Source organism: Chionomys nivalis, chromosome 1, assembly GCF_950005125.1.
Source record: "Chionomys nivalis chromosome 1, mChiNiv1.1, whole genome shotgun sequence".
Lineage (NCBI taxonomy): Eukaryota > Metazoa > Chordata > Mammalia > Rodentia > Cricetidae > Chionomys > Chionomys nivalis.
Window position 1 is genome coordinate 165042908 of NC_080086.1, and position 18806 is coordinate 165061713.

Consider the following 18806-nt stretch of genomic DNA (forward strand, 5'->3'; position numbering starts at 1 on the left):
AAGCCAAGGACAATTTCAATTTCAGGGATGTCGTCTACCTTCTTTGAGACAGGGTTCCCTGATTTTATCAATGCTCCCCGTTAGGTGGGCAGACTGGCCAGCAAGCCCCAGGGCTCCCCTCCCTAACTCCTCAGCCTTGGATTGCTAGCGTATATCACTGTGCCTGGCTCTTTTAAATGAGTTCTGGGCATTGAACTGATGTCATGTTTGCAAGGCAAGTGCTTTACCAGCTGAGTGAGCCACTGCCAGGGATCACTGTTCAGTTTTTATTAAATCGAGATTCCCAGAGTTGCATATGGCTACTGGATAGGCTGGTACACTTTAAGTCTTCAGTGTGTGAGTTTAGAAATTAGGTTTTAACTATTCATTTTTGAGACCGGGTCTTGCTGTGTAGCTCTAGGTGGGTGGCTATTTGTTACATAATTCAGGCTTGTTTTGGACTCATGTCAGTCCTCCTGCTTCAGCCTCCTAAGTGCTGGAGTTACAGGTATATGCCGCAACACCTGGAATGTGTGCTTTAAAAGCCTTTGGCCAGCGAACACTTTCACTGTCCCAGAATATCTGTTTTTAATCTATTTAATTGTCTCTATTCCTTTTTAGCCACTGTCCCAGCAACTCTTTCCCTCAGGAAATTCCTTCTCTGAAAATACTCTGATGGGGCTCAGGGATGCGTCCTGAGAACGGGGAAGAAATGAGGCTGATTGTGTTTATGGGAGTGGGACTTGGGCAGCTGTGTTCAGAGATCTGGGGAAGTTCTGATTGACCCGCTTTCCCCCTTCTTCAGTCATAGCCAGGGGTGAATCTGAGACTCTCTCCAGTGTCTGGCACTTGTAACACAAACTGTGAAAACAGGCACGTGTAGGCATGGGCCCAAAAGACCGACTGATCAGAAGGGCCTCCTCTGGAGTCCATTCTCAGAGTTTCTGTAGTCTAGGATTCAATCCTGTCTGTGAACAGGATTTTTTTAAAATCACATTGTGTGTGTATGTGTAAGCACATGTGTTATGGCATGTGGAGATCAGAGGACAACTTATAAAAATGGCTTTTTTTCACCTCGTAGGCTCTGGGAATCAAACTCAGGAAGTCAGACTTGACCATAAGCGCCTTTACACACTGAGCCATTTCTTGCCTGCAGGTGTTCTTGTTAGGGTGAGCTTTGTGGTAAGGTTAGTGAACACTTATCTGTGCCCAGGTGGTTTTGTCTCCTGGTAATCCTCAGACTGAGTTGTTTTACACCCGCAAATGATCCTTCAAGACACATGTGCAGGCCTGTGTATTACAAGTCTCACATTCATGAACTGTCTTTTATAATATATGAAAGGGGACTGAAAAAGATGACCCTGTTTTATTTGTCAAAACAGGAAATGTAATTCCATCAAAGGAGTTTTATGAGCACCAAGAGTTCATGATCTCGCTTGGCATTTATTGAAGGGTTTATCATGGAGACTGTTTGGTCTGACTGTAATGTATGACCACAGTAGGTAGGTTCAAGACATAGATTCTCTTACACACAGTTACTTCTGGAGGCCAGAGGTCCAAAATCAAGGTGCCACCTGGGCAGGGCTCTTGCTGAGAAGGCTGAGGGAGGAGCCTTCCTGTCCTACCCAGCATCTGGTGGCCACTGGCAACTTGATGGCCCTGGCTAGTGGATGCATCGCTCCCATCAGTGCCACGGTTCCCATGGTGAACTTCTTGGGTGCCTTCCTCTCTAGATCCAGGCTCACACTCCAGCGTGGCCTCCGCTTAACTGGACACACAGTTCAACCTAGAGCAACAGCAAGAGGAAGAGCAAGCAAATAGCTTAGAGGAAAAGGAGGAACAAGGAGAAAAGGCCTTGCTCGTAGGGTCTAACCTTGGGTAGGGGAGACAAACTGATCATGTGCTTCTCCAGGGCAGGGGAAGCCACTATGGCAGATGAACCCCCGCTTTTGCCATCATATCAAATACCCCCATGAATTCATTGTTTTTCTCTTTTTGCTTTCGGCCAGGTCATCACCCAAACAGAGTCTCACCGGCAGCGCCTACTGCAGGAAGCAGCTGCCAACTGGCACTCGTGGGTCATCAAAGTGCAGAAGATGAAGGCTGTCTACCATGTCCTGAACATGTGCAACATTGACGTCACCCAGCAGTGCATCATCGCCGAGATCTGGTTCCCAGTGGCAGACACCAGGCACATCAAGAAGGCGCTGGAGCAGGGCATGGTGAGTGAGTGGCAGGGGCTTCTGGAGACAGGAGGCAGATGACATCTGGCCTTCCCAGCCCCTGCTCATCCTGTCTGGGGTGTGAACAAGCTAACAAGTGGCTCTGAGGTAGAACTGTTCCTATCTTGTACCTCCAGCACATTAAAAAAAATAGACTGTATTTCATATAACAGAGAGTCTCCAACTTTCTATGTAACTGAGGATGACCTTGATTTTTTTTTTTTCTTTTCAAGACACGGTTTCTCTGCATAGCTCTGGATGTCCTGGAACTCACCCTGTAGACCAGGCTGGCCTTGAACTCATAGAGATCTGTCTGCCTTTGTCTGTAGAGAGCTGGCCGTGTGCTGGCCACCTGGCTGACCTTGCTGACCATCTGGCTGACCTTGAACTTTTGACTCCAGGCACTCACCTACACCTGATTTATTCAATGCTGGGGACTGAACTCAGGGCTTAGAGCCTGCTAGGCAGGCACTCGATTGGCTGAGCTATGTCTCCAGTCCCTTTACCTTCGATTCTTAGCTTAGGCATAGGAGAGAAACTTTTTTTTCTGAAAAGCTGCCACCATTTCTTTGTGGCACTGACTCACTTTCAGTGGGTACATTTTGAGTGTTCATGCGCTGCCCCTCTGCCGGCTGCAAGGGTGGTTTCCCCATCCAGAGTTTCCTGGAGAGACACGACCCAGTCCCAGGAGACTTTCTAAAAAGAGAGATGAGCACGGTGCTTGCCCCTGAATATGTGCTTGCGGGCAGCCATGAATGGTGGGTGAGGGAAATGAGGGGCATCATGGGAGAGAAGCTGGTCGTGACCACCTGTTGACCTCATCGATGAAAGAGTGAGCCCCAGCCCAAAGAGTGCCTGAGGGCTGACCCTTGGTTCTGGGTGGGCGAGACCAGCAGCAGTGCCATCCCAGCTCAGGCAGGAAGACGCCTCAGGCCATCCAAAGCCACACAGGGCCAGGGTGACCACACGTGGGAATGGGCTCTGTGGTGCCAAGAGGGCGGCCTGACTGCTTCCTGCTGGAGAATGTGATACACTTGCTTGGATCATTGCATGGAGGATCAGGGCGGTGACCTCACTGGACCGAGGCCGGGGTGGAGGGAAGGAACTGGCTCCAGCCAGGAAGGTGGGAAGACTTCCTGCTAGGCAGATGTGGCAATCAGAGCAGATGTTGCTGAGGACCCTGGGAATACTGTGAGGTAAAGCTCTCAGGTGGAGAGGTCTGAAGGCAGAGCTTGTGGTGAAAACGGCCAAGGAGGTAGAAGCCGTTCATATTCCTGCTGAAGGAAATGGAGGCACAGAGACCAGCAGGAAATCAGAGTGAATCAGGGCGGAAGGACTTCAGTGTGGGGGGGCATTTTCATCACCCTCAAGTTGCATTCCCAGACTACACAGAAGGAGCATTTTCAGATTATGAATTTCCCTCAGATGGGGCAGAGCAGGGGTGCATTCTGGGCGAATTGTGAAGCAGAGTACTCTGAGCAGGGAAGGGGCAAGGTGGGTGCAGGGTAGGGGCAGGGAGGGGACAGGGTAGGGGCAGGGCGGTGCAGGGATAGGGCAGGGCTGGTTAGGATGGAGGTATGAAAGCTCCTGAGGCCCTCATAACAGTGTAAGGGTTGGAATGAAACATTTTATTACATTTAACTGGGGGGGGGTGCACACGTGGAGGTCAGAGGACGCTTGTCTGAGCTGATTGTCTCTTTCTGCCACGTTCACTCTGGGAATTGAACTCAGGCCATCAGATTTGGTGGCAAGCACCCTTACCTACTGAATCAACTTAGTGGCTTAGGGGCATAATTTTATTCTGTGGCAGAGTGGCCTGGTCCTGTCTGTTTTTCAGAAGCATTTTCACTGCAGAATGGGGAGAGCCAGACCACCAAGGAGGCGGTGCCACAACACTGTGGTCAGAATTGGATTTAGAATACAGCAGAGGGGTGGAGCATGCCTGGAATCCCAGTACTCAGGAGGTGGAAGGACCTGAAGTTCAAGAGCATTTTTGAGTCACAGCTATTTCAAGGCCGTCCGTGGGGTACAGGAGACCCTGTCTCAATGTTATCCTGTGTCGTCATAAGGCCAGGCTTCCTACGAGGCTGGCTAGAGCAGTTCCTTCAACCCCCTGAAGTATCCCAGGTGCTTCCAGGACAGGTGTGGGTGGGAGGGTTAGGAAGGGTGAAGGCAGAACAGGTGTTGGGTTCTGTCCTCATCGTCACAATCCCTTCCCTTGTGGCCTCTGCCAGCCACGGCTCAGCTGCCACGGGGTATGTACCGGATGGAGAGGAGGCTTTGGGCCTTGCTGCTGAGGAGGAGACTCCTACTCGCCCTTAACTGGAGAGTGGGGAGCTCCTCCACCTGCTTTATGACATGGAGCAGTTTCTTAACCCTGCTGTCCTTGGTTTCCTCATCTCTAAACTGGGCTTTGTCTTGAGATCTACCTCATGGCATCATGAAGTGAAGTGCGACTAAATTCTGCAAAGTCTCCTTTAGTTGGTGAAGTCCCATTGAGGGCAAGCTGTGCGGGTTTGGGGTGGTGGATGGCGTGGAGGATGGGCAGGCAGGGGAGGTGACTTGTGCAGTCTTGGTTTCCCTGAGGAGTAGGTCGTGAAGATGTCAGTGGAGGACCAAGTCAACCCTGTAAAGAAGCCAAGGTGTTTTGACGTCACTCTTTAGACTGTAGGAAGTCTTTGCAGAACAATGCCTTTGGTTTGTTTTATTCTAGGCGTGACTGGGCAGCGTGGGTGGGTGGGTGAATCAACAGAAGGGGCCTAGGCTGGAGGAGGTGGTGAGGCCTGGCTAGGGTGGTAACTCGGAGAGTAGGAGCCAGGGTTCAGGAGGGAGAAGTATTAGGCAGGAATGGCGGCCACTAAGTCAGGAGAAGGGATTGAAATGGCGGCTACAGAACTTCAAGAACCTAGGAAAGTGGAGGCTCTGGGAAGAGGCAGGGGACAGGGAGGACCTAGTTGGGGTGCATTGGTGATTCATCTGTAGGTGCATGGATTTTTTTTCTAGAGATGCTGAGTCAGGAAAACCTATTGGGCAGTTAGAAAAGGGTAAGGTGTGGAAGAAAGTTCTTTCCTTGAAAGAAAAGGATGAATTAGCAAAATGGCTGAGCTTCCAAAGAAAGGTGGCAGGGGGGTGGAGAATAGAGAGCCTAGAGCTGAGTGTGTGTGTGTGTGTTGGGAAGGCATGGAGGACAGGTTCTTCCCTTTTGATACACTCATATAAGCGATATTAGGTAAGTGTTAAGACACATTCACCTTTCCCAGATGGAATCATGGTTCTTGGGAAGGTCAAGAGATGTCCCAAGTTCATGTCCAGATCCAGATCTGTGGGCCAGTACTTAGCTCTCAAATATATACATTGGTCACCTGTTCTTTCTGCAGGAACTTAGTGGCTCCTCCATGGTCCCCATCATGACCGAAGTGGAGACTAAAGCAGACCCTCCCACCTTCAACAGGACTAATAAATTTACAGCTGGCTTCCAGAACATTGTCGACGCCTATGGTGTAGGGAGCTACAGAGAGATAAACCCAGGTAAAGGTCTGATGCCTTGCACAACGAGGTAGCAAGAAATTGAAAATTGCTGAGGTGTGCCTCTCAGTAGAGGCAGGAGGTGAATCCAATTATACCGTGACATTCTATAATGTCTTTTGGTTTCCCAAGGCTTTTGTAAATGCTGACTTATGAAAGATTTACTTTTTGTCTTCACCCCTCCTTGAGTATGTTTATTTTATATATTTTTATTTTATGTGCATTGGTGTTTTGCCATGGGTGTTGAGTCCCCTGGAACTGGAATTACAGACAGTGCGAGCTGCCATGTGGGTGCTGGGAATTGAACCCAGATCCTCTAGAAGAGTAGTCAGTGCTCTTAACCACTGAGCCATCTCTCCAGCCTTTGGAGTATGTTTTTGTTTAGAGTCAGGTTTCTGTACATAGCCCAGGGTAGCCTTGAACTCATGATCTCCATGTTTCCACCTCCTGAGCACCGAGTGTATAAGTGTGTAACACCACACCTGGCTGTTTTAAATGGCAGCCAACCCTAGGTTTCATTTTCTTCTCCAAGTCAGCCACGGCCCTATAGCATCTTTACAAATCCGAAGTTATTGTGTGAGAAAGACAAGGATCCACAGGACCTGAGATCAAGAGAACAGATTCTTGGTACCCTGCCTTGTTTCTTATGACTATGGAGGCCTGGATAGTAAAATAGAGGGGTAGACTAGATGCTCCATAGCCACACAGAGAAGATGATAGTTCTCTAACCCGAGTCTTCTCTAACTTGTGACCAAAATTTCAGGGCCTTCAGGGGGTCACGATGCCTGTGAGTGACTGCTGATGCTGTGGAGACAGACCAAAGATGATACTGACAAGAATACAGGAGTTAGAGACACCCTTCCAGTCCTGTGTTAGCCACTTTTACCACACTGGCCAAATACCTCCATAAACAGCCTATGGAAGATGGGATTCTATCAGGGCTTTTCTGCAATGTAATAAAATGCCCTGACCAAAGAAATGTAGGGAAGCAAGGGTTTATTTTAGTTTTGGTTCCAGAGGGAGAGTCTATCCCCAGCAGGTAGAGAGGGCATGGCAGTAGGGGCAGGAAGCTGGGGGCATCCATATTTTCATCTGCACACAGGAAACAGAGAAAGAACAGAAAGTGGGGCAAGGCTATAAAATCTAAAGCCCATGCTTCCTCCTAAAGGTCCCATAATCTTCCCAAAAGAGTGTCACCAACCAGGGACCCAGTGCTCAAATGTGAGCCTATGGGGGGGGGGCATTTGTCATGCAGGGAAGGAAAAACAAGAGCTGAGAAAAGGGTCTATGGAAAGGGGTCAGGGCAAGGTTGAGTCTATTTTAGTTTGATTTCTGTGGCTGCCATAAACACTATGACCAAAACCAAACTGGGGAGGGAAGGGTCTGTTTCACCTTATAATTCTAGTTCACCATGAAGGGAAGCCAGGGCAGGAGCTTGAGGCAAGAACTGAAGCAGAGATCAGGGAGGAGTGCTGCTTGCTGTCTTGCGCCTCATGGCTTCTTCAGTTTACTTTCTTATACTCCAGGGAGGCACCGGTGGACTGGGCCTCCTCACATCATTAGGAAAATGCCCCACAGATTTGCCTACCAGTCAGTCTGATGGAGGCTTTTTCTCCCCAGAATGACTCTAGCTGTGTCAAGTTGAGGAAAACAAAACAATCCAAACCTAGCCAGCACTTACTTCCTCACATGGATACAGTTCCAGTCTGCCATGGAAGAGCAGATGTTGAAGACCAGCTCAGGGGCTGTACCCTGGGGATGCCCTAGACCGCGGCCTGCCAGTGACCAATCCCTTATTTAGCACACGAGGCCTTAGACCACATTCTTTACCCTTTACCTCCTCCCAATGCCGCCATCCCATGAATTCATCAAGGGATTAATCCAGAAGCTAGGTCAGAGCCCGTGGGATCTCTCTCATCTTTCTGGAAATGCTATCACAGAAACACCCAGAGGTGCTTTGCTGACCCAGTCCAGCAAGCAGTCAAAAATCTACCATTACAAATGCCATCTAACTTTGTGACCGTGGGAAGCTTGACGCTTGAGTCACCTGTGAAAGACTCAGTGCTGGCATAACCTGAGAAAGGAGAATCTGTGCTCATGGGGTAGCTCGGGCATTGGGAACCACGCCAGTACTGTGTGGAGATGGTGGGGGGGAGACAATCAGGAAGGCTTGTGGGAATCTGTCGGCTGCTCGAGGGGCCTCTCTAGAGAAATCTTGGTGGGGGTGTGGGGACCCATTCAGGGGCCTCAGCTGCTGTGACTGTCGCCCCTACAGCTCCCTACACGATCATCACCTTCCCCTTCCTGTTTGCCGTGATGTTTGGAGACTGTGGTCACGGACTGGTGATGCTGATGGCGGCCCTGTGGATGGTCCTAAACGAGAAGCACCTGCTGGCTCAGAAGAGCACCAATGAGGTGGGTGGTCAGCCAGTGTTCCTGGAGGGAAAGCAGTAAAATGTGTGCATGAGGGGTTGGTAGTGGTGTACATGGCATACACCTTTAATCCCAGTGCTTGGGAGGAAGAGACAGGACCATCTCTGTGAGTTCGAGGCCAGCCTGGCCTACACGGCAAGTTCCAGGACAGCCAGACTGAGAGACATTGAGACCTTGTGTTGAACAAACAAAAAAACAAAAACGAAATGTTTATGTGAAGGGCTGGAGAGATGGCTCAGCAGTTGAGTGCTAACCGCTCTTGTAGAAGTTGTGGAAACTTGGTTTCCAGTGTGTGTGTGGTGGTAACTCTAGCTCCAGGGCATCCAGCTCCCTCTTCTGCCTCCTTAGGCCCCTGAACACATGTGCCATATACTCACACATAAAAAAATAAACATAATGTGATTGTCACTATAAGGAATAACATGGTTTTGTGAAAAACAAGAAAAAGATACAAAGTTTAAAAATAGCCCTGTATAGGCTCATCTTTAATCTCAACACTCAGGAGGCAGAGACAGGTGGATCTCTGTGAGTTAAAGGCCAGTCTCATCTACAGAGCTAGTTCAGCCAGGGCTACACAAAACCCCAATAGCCTAATTCAACATAAGGCTTTTGAACAAGGTGGTTCCTTTGGGCAGCTTGCTGCAGTAGGTTCATCAACTCATTGGGGATAATAAGGCATTGGGTTTTGGCATACTTATTTTTGTTTGTTTGTTTTAGAGTCTCATGGATCCCAGCCTGGCTTCAAACTCATTTTGTAGCCAAGGTTGACCTTTCTCTTCTGAGCCTCCTGTCTCTACCTCTGGAAGCTGGTGATTGTAGGCACGCACAGCTTACCCGATCTGTGTTGGACAGGAGACTATGCATGCTAGGCCAGCCCACAGCACTGGTTTTTGTTGCTGTTTGGGGGCCTGAGGAATGAATCCAGGAACTTTTGTGTGCTAAGCAAGGGTTCTACCACTCTTGGATTTTTTTTTTATTATGTAGCTTTGGTGCCTGTCCCGGAACTAGCTCTTGTAGACCAGGCTGGCCTCGAACTCCCAGAGATCCGCCTGCCTCTGCCTCCCGAGTGCTGGCATTAAAGACGTGCGCCACCACTGCCCGGCTGGTTCTACCACTCTTACACCCCCAGCCCCTTTATCATTATCATTACTATTATCATTATTTTAATTGTTTTGAGACAAGATCTCACTATATAAGCCAACCTGGTCTCAGACTCACAGAGGTCTGCTTCCTTCTGCCTCTAGAGTGCTGGAATTAAACCTCCCTTCTCATAATTTTTTAAAAACTTTCTTTACTCTGATTATAAAAACAAGACATATTAATTGTAGAACTTAGTTTGGATTACAGTCTGAACACCTAGAAAAGATGGTGATGATGCTTTTGAATATATTTACATCTTGTGTGTTTGTGCTTATCTACAGATATATAATTTTAAAAAAATTGCCATCAAGAACTACTCATCATTTGTAGCTTCTTTTAAAACCTGTTCTAAAATACCATGAACATTTTGTTCATGGCAGAGTCTCTTTCTAAGAAACCCCAAGGGTTCCTGGACATTGGGACCTCACTCTTGGTGGCCCTCTTTAGCACGGCCCTCTTCCACGCTGTTTTGAAGGCAGAAGTCCACGGGTGCTTGTGCGGGTTGGAGTTCGTCTGCCAGTCGGTTAATGGCAGGTGTGCTCATGGTAATACACGTGACAGAGCGGAAACATGCCATTAGCTGTGTTCCAGGCTGTTAGAGGCACAGGTTGGATTGGTAGAGCGAGTGCCATGATGTCATTGTGAGTTAATCATAAGCAAGGTCAGTCTTGTGACCAATGCAGTCTTCCATGGCAAACTTTTAACAGACATTATTTTCTGTGGAAGACATTTAAAGTTGCAAAGCAGTTCCTGGAATGAATGATACCCGAATTCAGCATCTTGAGAATGAATGGTACCTGCATCCAGGAAACTGCTCTCCCTGGCGAATGTGGCAGACAGAAGCCCAGCTCTGAAGAGAAAGCTCCCAGTGATGGCAGATCTGACCTGGAATGGTGGGGCAGAGGCCAGCTCAGGCTTCTCTCCTGGAGGCGCTGGAGACCACAGCCTGCCAGTTTCCAGTCCCTTCCTTAGCAGACAAAGCCTCAGAATGCTCAGCAGTCTATTCCGCTGAGACAAAGAACACGAGGCTTACATGTTTTGTTTGCACAGAGACTATGGGCCAGGGATTCCCTAACTGACCTACACAAACTCAGGACTACCCCAACGTGGGCGACTGTGACGTCTGCCTTGGTCATGCCGTCTCTCCGCCCACTACTGAAGCTGGAGATGGCCCATATCGCTCTCCCCTCGGCATCTCTTCAGGCCCCACTGACACTCGCCCTTTGTTTCCCTGGACCAGATCTGGAACACCTTCTTCAATGGGCGCTACCTGATCCTGCTCATGGGCATCTTCTCCATCTACACGGGCTTGATCTACAATGACTGCTTCTCCAAGTCTTTTAACATCTTTGGGTCCTCCTGGAGCGTCCAGCCTATGTTCAGAAACGGCACATGGAAGTAAGTTTATAGCCTGCCTGGGTGTGCTTGCTGCCCATCTAAAGACCTCAATGCCTACGAGAGCTGGGCGTTTACACACGGCTCTGATCACAGGTGCCCCTGAAATTTCACCCAGTAATGTAGTTTTTTTTTTTGAAAGATTTACTTATGGGGTCTGGTTGCTCTTCTAGAGGTCCTGAGTTCAGTTCTTCCCAGCAACCACATGGTGGCTCACAGCCATCTGTAATGAGATCTGGCGCCCTCTTCTGGCCTGCAGATGTACATGTAGAACACTGTATATGAATAAATAAATCTTTTTAAAAATGTATTTTACATGTATGAATGTTTTACCTACGTGTGTGTGTACCGTGTATGTGCAGCAGAGGTCAGAAGAGGGCATCGGGTCCCCTGAAGCTGTAGTTAGTTTTCTGAGCTGCCATTTGGTTGCTGGGAATTGAACTTGGGTCCTCTGCAAGAGCAGCAAGTGCTCTTAACTGCCAAGCCAGCTCTCCAGTCCTAATAATCCAGTTTTATCTTGCGTGCAAGACCTGTACCACTTCCCCAACCACTGAACTGGTTATTGTATTGCAGAGAGAGAGCTTCACGGAGAAGAGGGCAAGGTCGGCAGTAAACTTTGTTCTTATGTGGAGAAGGAGGGAGAGTGAGATCGCCAATCACCAGCTAGGAGCTTAGTGAAGTCTTTGCTTAAGAGAGGCTGCCACAGGTGGTACAGTATGCAGATCCCACTTCCAGTGTCCTCGGCCCCACGCCCTGCCACGGGACATTTCCTTAGGCTGCCCAGAAGAGCCAGAGTTCAACAGTAAGAGCAAAGAGGAGATTAAGAGTTTGCGTTGGCAGCTTCCTGGATTTGCTTGTGGCTGAGTCAGGAGAGTGGGTGGAGGGTTGGCACAGCTAGATGGATGGAAGTGGGCAACTAGAAGCTCTCTAACGCCCACAGTCTGCACTGCCCATGTACTTTCCAGTGAATCAGACTGGAAGCTCAACACTTCAGGCAGGGGGATCTGGGGGGAGATGGGGTTCAGAGCTTGAGAGAGACAGAAACAGTGTGGTTACAGCCTTGTTCCCCATCCTGCCTCCTCCCCCTCTTCCTCCTATCATGGGAGTGCTATTCCCTCCCTTCTTTCCTCTCACTCCCTTCTTCCCTCTCATTCCCTTCTTCCTTCTCTTTCTCCCTACCACTTCCCTCTTCCCTTTCTCCTTTCTTCCCCATCCTTTCTTCCTTCCCTCTGTCCCTACCTCCATCCCTCCCTTTCTTCCTATTTTTTGAGACTAGGTTTCACTACACAGTCCTGACCTTGAACTTTTAGAGATCTGCCTGCCTCTGCCTCTCAGGCGCTAAGATTAAAGGCGTGCCTCATTGTGCCCAGTCTATAACACTTCTATTTAAGGAATAAGAGTTTAGTCTGTCCACTCAAGTCTGTACAGAATGCAAAAGAAGGAACAGAAGAAACAGGCAATCTCATGTGAGGAGATTTGCTGGCCATTGTTGGAAGACTTCAATAAGCTTTCTGGAGGAAATGGGCGGTGTTTTGTTCTTTAGTAAGAGGACTGAAAGCAGGTCCTACACAAGCTAGTGACTGCATCCCCGGCCTAGATGGTGATGATCTTTAGTTTGAGTTGTGGAGGTTCTGACAGATCTCATCTGGATTTTCTGGAAGGTCCAGTTTCTAGGAGTGGCAAATGCCAATGATAAAGGTAATGAATGAAGATGGAAGCTAAGACCGAAGCTACTACATGGCTATATTTGTGGTCTACACTCCCCTTACAACAGATAGGCTTCTGAAGAGACTCCTAGAAGAACTTAGTTTCAAAATATATTAAATCTGTGTGATTCCCCAAAACTACAAGAATTCCGTTCCTCCTGTAGAGTGGGCTTGTCAGTCTGCAGACATGGGTACAAGTGCACACATGCCTTTACTGTCCCTGCCAATGGACCTTCCAGCCCCTGGCTCTTCAGACACCCTAGAACCTGGGTAGACAGTGCTCAGCACACACCCCAGTGCTGGGATAGCACCAAGTAGACTCGTGTTCACGGTGAGGTGGAGAAGGTTGTAGTCCTTCATCACCAGAGTGGAAGTACTCTCCAGTGGAGTTTGGTCACTCTGGACCTGCTTCCTCTGACACATGACAGTGGCTTTCTGGAGACGTCCTGTGGTCACTGGGGTTGGATGTATGGCCCAACAAGGAAGGCGGCACAATAGTGGTCCAAATAGGCTTCCTGATGTTCCGAGCCACTGAGACCATGGCACAGTGTTACAGAGAGTGCGTTTCTAGGCATCCTGTCACCACGGACATTCTTCTGTTCTTTATTCAAACACATGCACCCTTTGTTTCCTGTAGAGGCTCATTAAAAAAAAAATGGGGCTGGGAACATTTCTCAGCTGGTAAAGTGCTTCTGTGCCAAGAGGCAGATCCAAATCCAGGTCCCTGGCGTCTGTTTGAAAGCTGGGTGTGACAGCGCGTATTTGTAACCTTGGTATGGGGGGGGGGGACACAAGGATGGAGTCCCTGGTACTCACTGTGTAGCCAGACCAAGTTTCTCATCTCTTTTCTTTCCCTTTTCTTTGGGGGGAGGGTTGAGTTTTACAGAGATAAAGGTCTATGTGGAAAAGTCCGTCTGCCCTTTAGGACTGCCCTAAAAGTCTGGCTCAGTGTCACACAACTCAGCCTTGCTCTTTCTTTCCTCCTTTTCTTTTTTTTTTTATTTTTTTATTTTATTTTTTTATTTTTTTTTGGTTTTTCGAGACAGGGTTTCTCTGTGGTTTTGGAGCCTGTCCTGGAACTAGCTGTTGTAGACCAGTCTGGTCTCGAACTCACAGAGATCCGCCTGCCTCTGCCTCCCAAGTGCTGGGATTAAAGGTGTGCGCCACCACCGCCCGGCTTCTTTCCTCCTTTTCTGTCTGTTCCCCTCAGCCCAGTCCCCACTTCTTTGCTGATGCTTTGCAGTTTCTATTTTCCTGACTGTACTCCAGTCAGGGCTAGGGCTCTTTGGAAACTTGGGCTGTTAACCTGTGTGGTCCAGAGAGTAACTTCAGAAGCCTGGGTGCTCAGGACAGTGCCTGATACATGGTGGCTATTCCGTGACCAAACATGGAGTCATTGAGTAAACAAAATGGCCACCTTGCCAGCATCTGGGCTTTGGTTGGCTCAGAAGCTCATGGCTGATGATACTGTAGTATTTTTGCACTTGACTGGTTATTATTACTTTATATATTTTTATATTACTTTTGTCTCCCCACTTTGTCTTTGTTTTCGTAGTGCCCATGTCATGGAAAAGAGTCAGTATTTGCAGCTGGACCCGGCCATCCCAGGAGTGTATTCTGGAAATCCCTACCCATTTGGGATTGATCCGGTAAGAATGTCCTCCAGGGTGAAATGTCAGTTATGGTCACCATGTTGTCGAGACCTCTGAACTGAGGTGGGTTAACTGTGGGGCTCCTGTGACAGGCAGAGCTGGTCCAGGAGGCAACCTCCGCTGTACCCTGAACTCTCGCTTTCTATATGGCCTCCTGCCTGCTTCTTCTCCAGCAGCTAGCCCACTGCTGGCTCTGGATAGCTTTTAAAAGGCCCTTGCAGCCTGGAGAGGAAGCTCAGCTGGAAAAGCACATGGTGTTACAAGCATGAGGACCCAAGTGTGGTCTCCCAGACTCTCATGTCAAAACCCAGATATGGGCTGGACATGTGGGGCACACGTTTAATGCCAGCACTCAGAGCCAGCCTGGTCTCCACAGTGAGATGCTGTCTCAAAGAACAAAACAAAACAAAAATCTAGGCGTGGTGGTATGTGCTTGGAATCCCAGCCATCAGGAGGCGGACACAGGTGGATCCCTGGGACCCGCCCTAGCCTGGCCGGCCAATGAGAGATCCTGCATCAAAGAAGGAAAAGGGAGAACTGGTGGACAGTCCCTGCAGGTGCTCTCGGCGATGGCTGCCCAGATAGTCTGTGCATTAAATAAGTTACTTAATATCCTAATCAAGTCCTCTACTCCCCCCCCCCAGTGGGTGACATCTTTCTTTTGCACTGTGTGGGATGACTTTTTTGTAGACCAGAGGTCAGCCTTGGGTGTGTCATCTTCAGCATTCCTGGGACCTAAGCCTTGCCAACAAGCGAGGCTGGCCGGCCAGTGAGCCCCAGGGACCCCCTTGTCTTTGCCTCCCCAGCACTAGGATTAAAAGCACACACAACCATACATTTTTACATGGATTTTGGGCTCAAGCCTGACTTCTCACGCTTGCATGGCAAGCACTCCACAGACTGAGATATCTCCCCAGACTCCTGGGTTTAAAGACCATGTTTCATTTTACCCATTTGTTTGTTATATCTCGAAGCCAGTAAAGATCTGGCATCTCCCAACGCCTTTTGACGGTGTGATCTCTGAGTAGAGGTTTGTGAATGGTCACGCATGTCCATTCACAGAAACATTCACAGAAAGCCGGTGCACACTGCCACCAGGTGGCAGCGTTGTGCCCCCTAATCAACCATGCCTCCTGTAGACTGGAATTTGATTAGTGTTTTTCTCAGCTCTGTATGGGACGGAGCCTGAGTGGCCAGTGTCAGTCTCAGCAACTGAGAGTTAACAGCATGGGTCTGAGAGTGGCTCCCCAGCAGCCTCCCCCATGCCGCCATCTCCTCCAGTTTCTCCGGGTTCTCCCCATTAACCCTTCTCCTCACCCCAATAAAAGCAGAAGGCATTGCTTTGCAGGAGACTTTTCAGGCCTAAGGCCCAGTTCCAGTTCCATTCTAAGTTTTATCAAAACAGGTAAAATCCTTGAAAGCCAGTCTGTAGACTGCAGAGTGTAAAAGACAAACGAGTTGCTAATGTTTTTTAAAAGATTTTATTTTTGGCCAGGTGGTGGTGGTGCACACCTTTAATTCTAGCACTCGGGAGGCAGAGACAGGTGGACATCTGTGAGTTCAAGGTCAGCCTGGTCTACAAAGTGAGTTCCAGGACAACTAGGACTGTTATACAGAGAAATCCTGTCTCAAAAAATTAAAAAAAACAACAAAACAAAACACTTTTTTTTAATTGAAAAGAAACTCTGCGTATGTGTCTCTGTGCATATGTGTCTCTGTGTGCGTATGTGTCTCTTTGTGTGTATGTGTCCCTGAGTCCAGCTGTCCAAGCAAGCCAGAGGCATCAAGTCCCCTGGAGCTGGAGTTGCAAGTGGTCATGAGCCAGATGTGGGTGCTGGAAGCAAGCTCTGAAAGGTCCTTATGTGCTCTGACCATCAGCCCTCTCTCCAGCTCCGTGCTATGTGCTGGCATCTTCGCAGAGGGGAAGGTGTTCCCATTGGTCAGACTAGCGTCACCAGGAAGCAGGCAAGGGGAGTTTAGAGGGGATGTCAGGGTCTAGTGACATTCCTTTGCTTTTGTTCCTACCTTCTCTTCCCACCCAGCCCACACCCACCTGTCAGCAAACCCCATCTGCCCAGTTCTGCTTCTCAGACTCAGCAAGGATGGAGAACTTTAAACTTACAAACTGAGGGGGCTAGCGAGTTCTGGGGAAGATGCAGGGGAGCCTTTACGCAGCATGAGTGGGGGGATGTAGACACGTGTGGCCATCACAGAAGTCGAAGCCTGAAAACAGAACTACATGACCAGCTAGCCCACCCTTGGCTATGCCACAGAGACACTCGCACACCCATGTCCACTGCTTCTCTATTCCCAACAGCCAGGAAATGGAACCTGCCTAATGGCCTTCAGCATATGAGTGGCTAAAGAAAATGTGTTACTTGTACACAATGGGATTTCATTCAGCCTTAAAGGAAAATGAAATTACGGCTTTTGCAGGGAAATGGATGAAACTGGAAAATAACATGTCAGGCTACATAAGTCTATTGCCGAAAGACCAATGCTGCTTGTCTTCTCTTGTACAAAGCCTAGATCTGAAGTCCGTTTGAGGCAATGGGGGTGGGACTGGAAGGGCGATCATGAAGAGACAGCAGCACTTGGGAAGGGGAGAATAGGAGGGAGCTCTTAGTTGGCCATTGGCCAAACTGTATTGTAATTAACATAGTTTCTGTGTGATTGTTCGGGTCTGAGCGGCCGGGAAATGAACGAGCAGTCTCTGGTTATAAGGACCTGTATCTTATCCATGGTGGTTATGACAAGTAATTGTAGAAACGGCTTGAGAAGGTTCTGGAAAATGCTCTGTCCTGTGAAGTATTCTGGGAACTCAAAGCAAAATGGGATACTATAAAAAAAGGAATTGGAAACCATTCTTTGGTCAACACTCTGCAGGCCATTAGTAAAGGAACTGAGGCAAGTTTGAGACTCTCCGTAGTATTTCAGAATATATTTCCAGTTGGTACAAGGCAAACCGTGTATCTTCTGTTGTGTGTGTGTGTGTGATGTATGAGGGGAGGCATGCATACCATAGAATGTGTGTGGAGGTTAGAAGACAACTTCCTTGGTTTCTCCTTCCACTTTTTCATGGGTCCCAGGAATCGAATTCAGGTCCACTGTAGTTTGCTTTGGGTTCCTATGATAAACACCATGACCACAAACAAACAGGAGAGGAGAGGGCTCATTTAGCCTCGCAGGTTACAGTTCTCATTGAGGGGAAGCTAAGGCAGGAACTGAAGCAGAGGCTATGGAGGGGAGCCGTTTCCTGGCTTGCTCCTCATAGCTTAGTTTGCTTCCATGACAACCCAGGAATGCCTGCCTAGGGATGGAACCACCCGTAGTGAACTGGGTTTCCTACACCAATAACTAATGAAGAAAACAGTCCACAGGCCAATCTGATGGAGGTCAAGGTGACTCTAGTTTGTCAAGTTGACAAAAACTGAGCAGTACAGGTAGCCGGACTTGGCAACAAGCACCCTTCCACACGGGGCATCTCGGCAGTCTTTATCCCCTGCTCTCTTCCAGCACTGGGATATATGATCAATGGCACCAGCTGTCCTCATACTTGGTTACCATAGTTGTGGCTATAACAAGCTTATCTTTTCCTTTTTCTTAGCCCGACGTGCATGTTGTCATCCTCACAGCAGCACCCTTGGGGGACTGTGTTGTAACCTGAATTCCAAGAAAATCTCCCCAGTTCCACTCATGTCTTTTTTTTTTTTTTTTTTCTTTTTCGAGACAGGGTTTCTCTGTGGCTTTGGAGCCTGTCCTGGAACTAACTCTCGTAGACCAGGCTGGTCTCGAACTCACAGAGATCCGCCTGCCTCTGCCTCCCGAGTGCTGGGATTAAAGGCGTGCGCCACCACCGCCCGGCTCTCCACTCATGTCTTTCTCATCATGTTTCTTATCCAGATTTGGAACCTGGCTTCAAACAAACTCACGTTTTTGAACTCCTATAAGATGAAGATGTCAGTCATCCTGGGGATCATTCAGATGACTTTTGGTGTTATTCTCGGCCTCTTCAATCACATGTGAGTTTCTTCTTAAAAGAAAAAAAAAAGGTTTATTTTTAATTATGTGTGTGTGTTTCAGTGTGGATGTGTGCACATGAATGCAGGTTCATGGATCCCCTGAACTGGAGTTATTGGTGATTGTGAGCTGCCTAACATGGCTTCTAGAAACTGAATTTGGGTCCTGCAAGAACAGGGCCTCTTAACTAATGAACCATCTTCCACCCTTCATGTGAGTTTCTTGATTCACCCTCTGCTTGCTCTGCCACCCTCTGATGGCACTGATGGGGATGGAGGCAGAGCCACCAGTGAGCATTTGTGTGGCAGGTAGCTTCCCTCTGGGTCTTGGCTTGAGCTGAGACAGGATGGTTGGCTAGAATCAGGAACACCTCTGTTTCTGCCATGCAGAGTCTGTTGAAGTGAATGCGTGTTTTGCATCTCAGAAATACCTTAGTGTTCATGAGGATGCTGAGAAGCTCATTTAGAACATTTTGTGTTCCTCCTACCCGGAAGGGATGGTTGGTATAGTATCCACCTCATTCTCCACCCAATGGGCCAGGGAGGACTGGTATGAATTTTGGCCAAGGTGCTCCCAATCCTGAATCATCCCAGATGTCCTTTTCTCTCAGCTGGTAGCAGCCTCTCTTCCTCTTGCCTGTTCATGTCACACCCTATTCCTTTCCTTTGTCCGCATCCATTACTGGAAAGCTTCTCGAACTTATTGATGCTAATAGCATCCCATGCTTGCTCAGT

The 18806-nt window shown here is 48.6% G+C and overlaps 1 protein-coding gene across 1 annotated transcript in view; it reads left to right on the forward strand.

Annotated features, from left to right (window-relative positions):
- The window catches only part of Atp6v0a4 (ATPase H+ transporting V0 subunit a4), a 41567-nt gene that overhangs the window by 10828 nt on the left and 11933 nt on the right, over positions 1-18806 (forward strand). Inside the window, exons 9-14 of the mRNA XM_057765274.1 lie at positions 1989-2201; positions 5579-5729; positions 8002-8141; positions 10540-10697; positions 13956-14049; positions 17956-18074. Of these exons, the coding sequence (XP_057621257.1) occupies positions 1989-2201; positions 5579-5729; positions 8002-8141; positions 10540-10697; positions 13956-14049; positions 17956-18074 (875 nt within the window). The remainder of the gene's footprint in view (positions 1-1988; positions 2202-5578; positions 5730-8001; positions 8142-10539; positions 10698-13955; positions 14050-17955; positions 18075-18806) is intronic.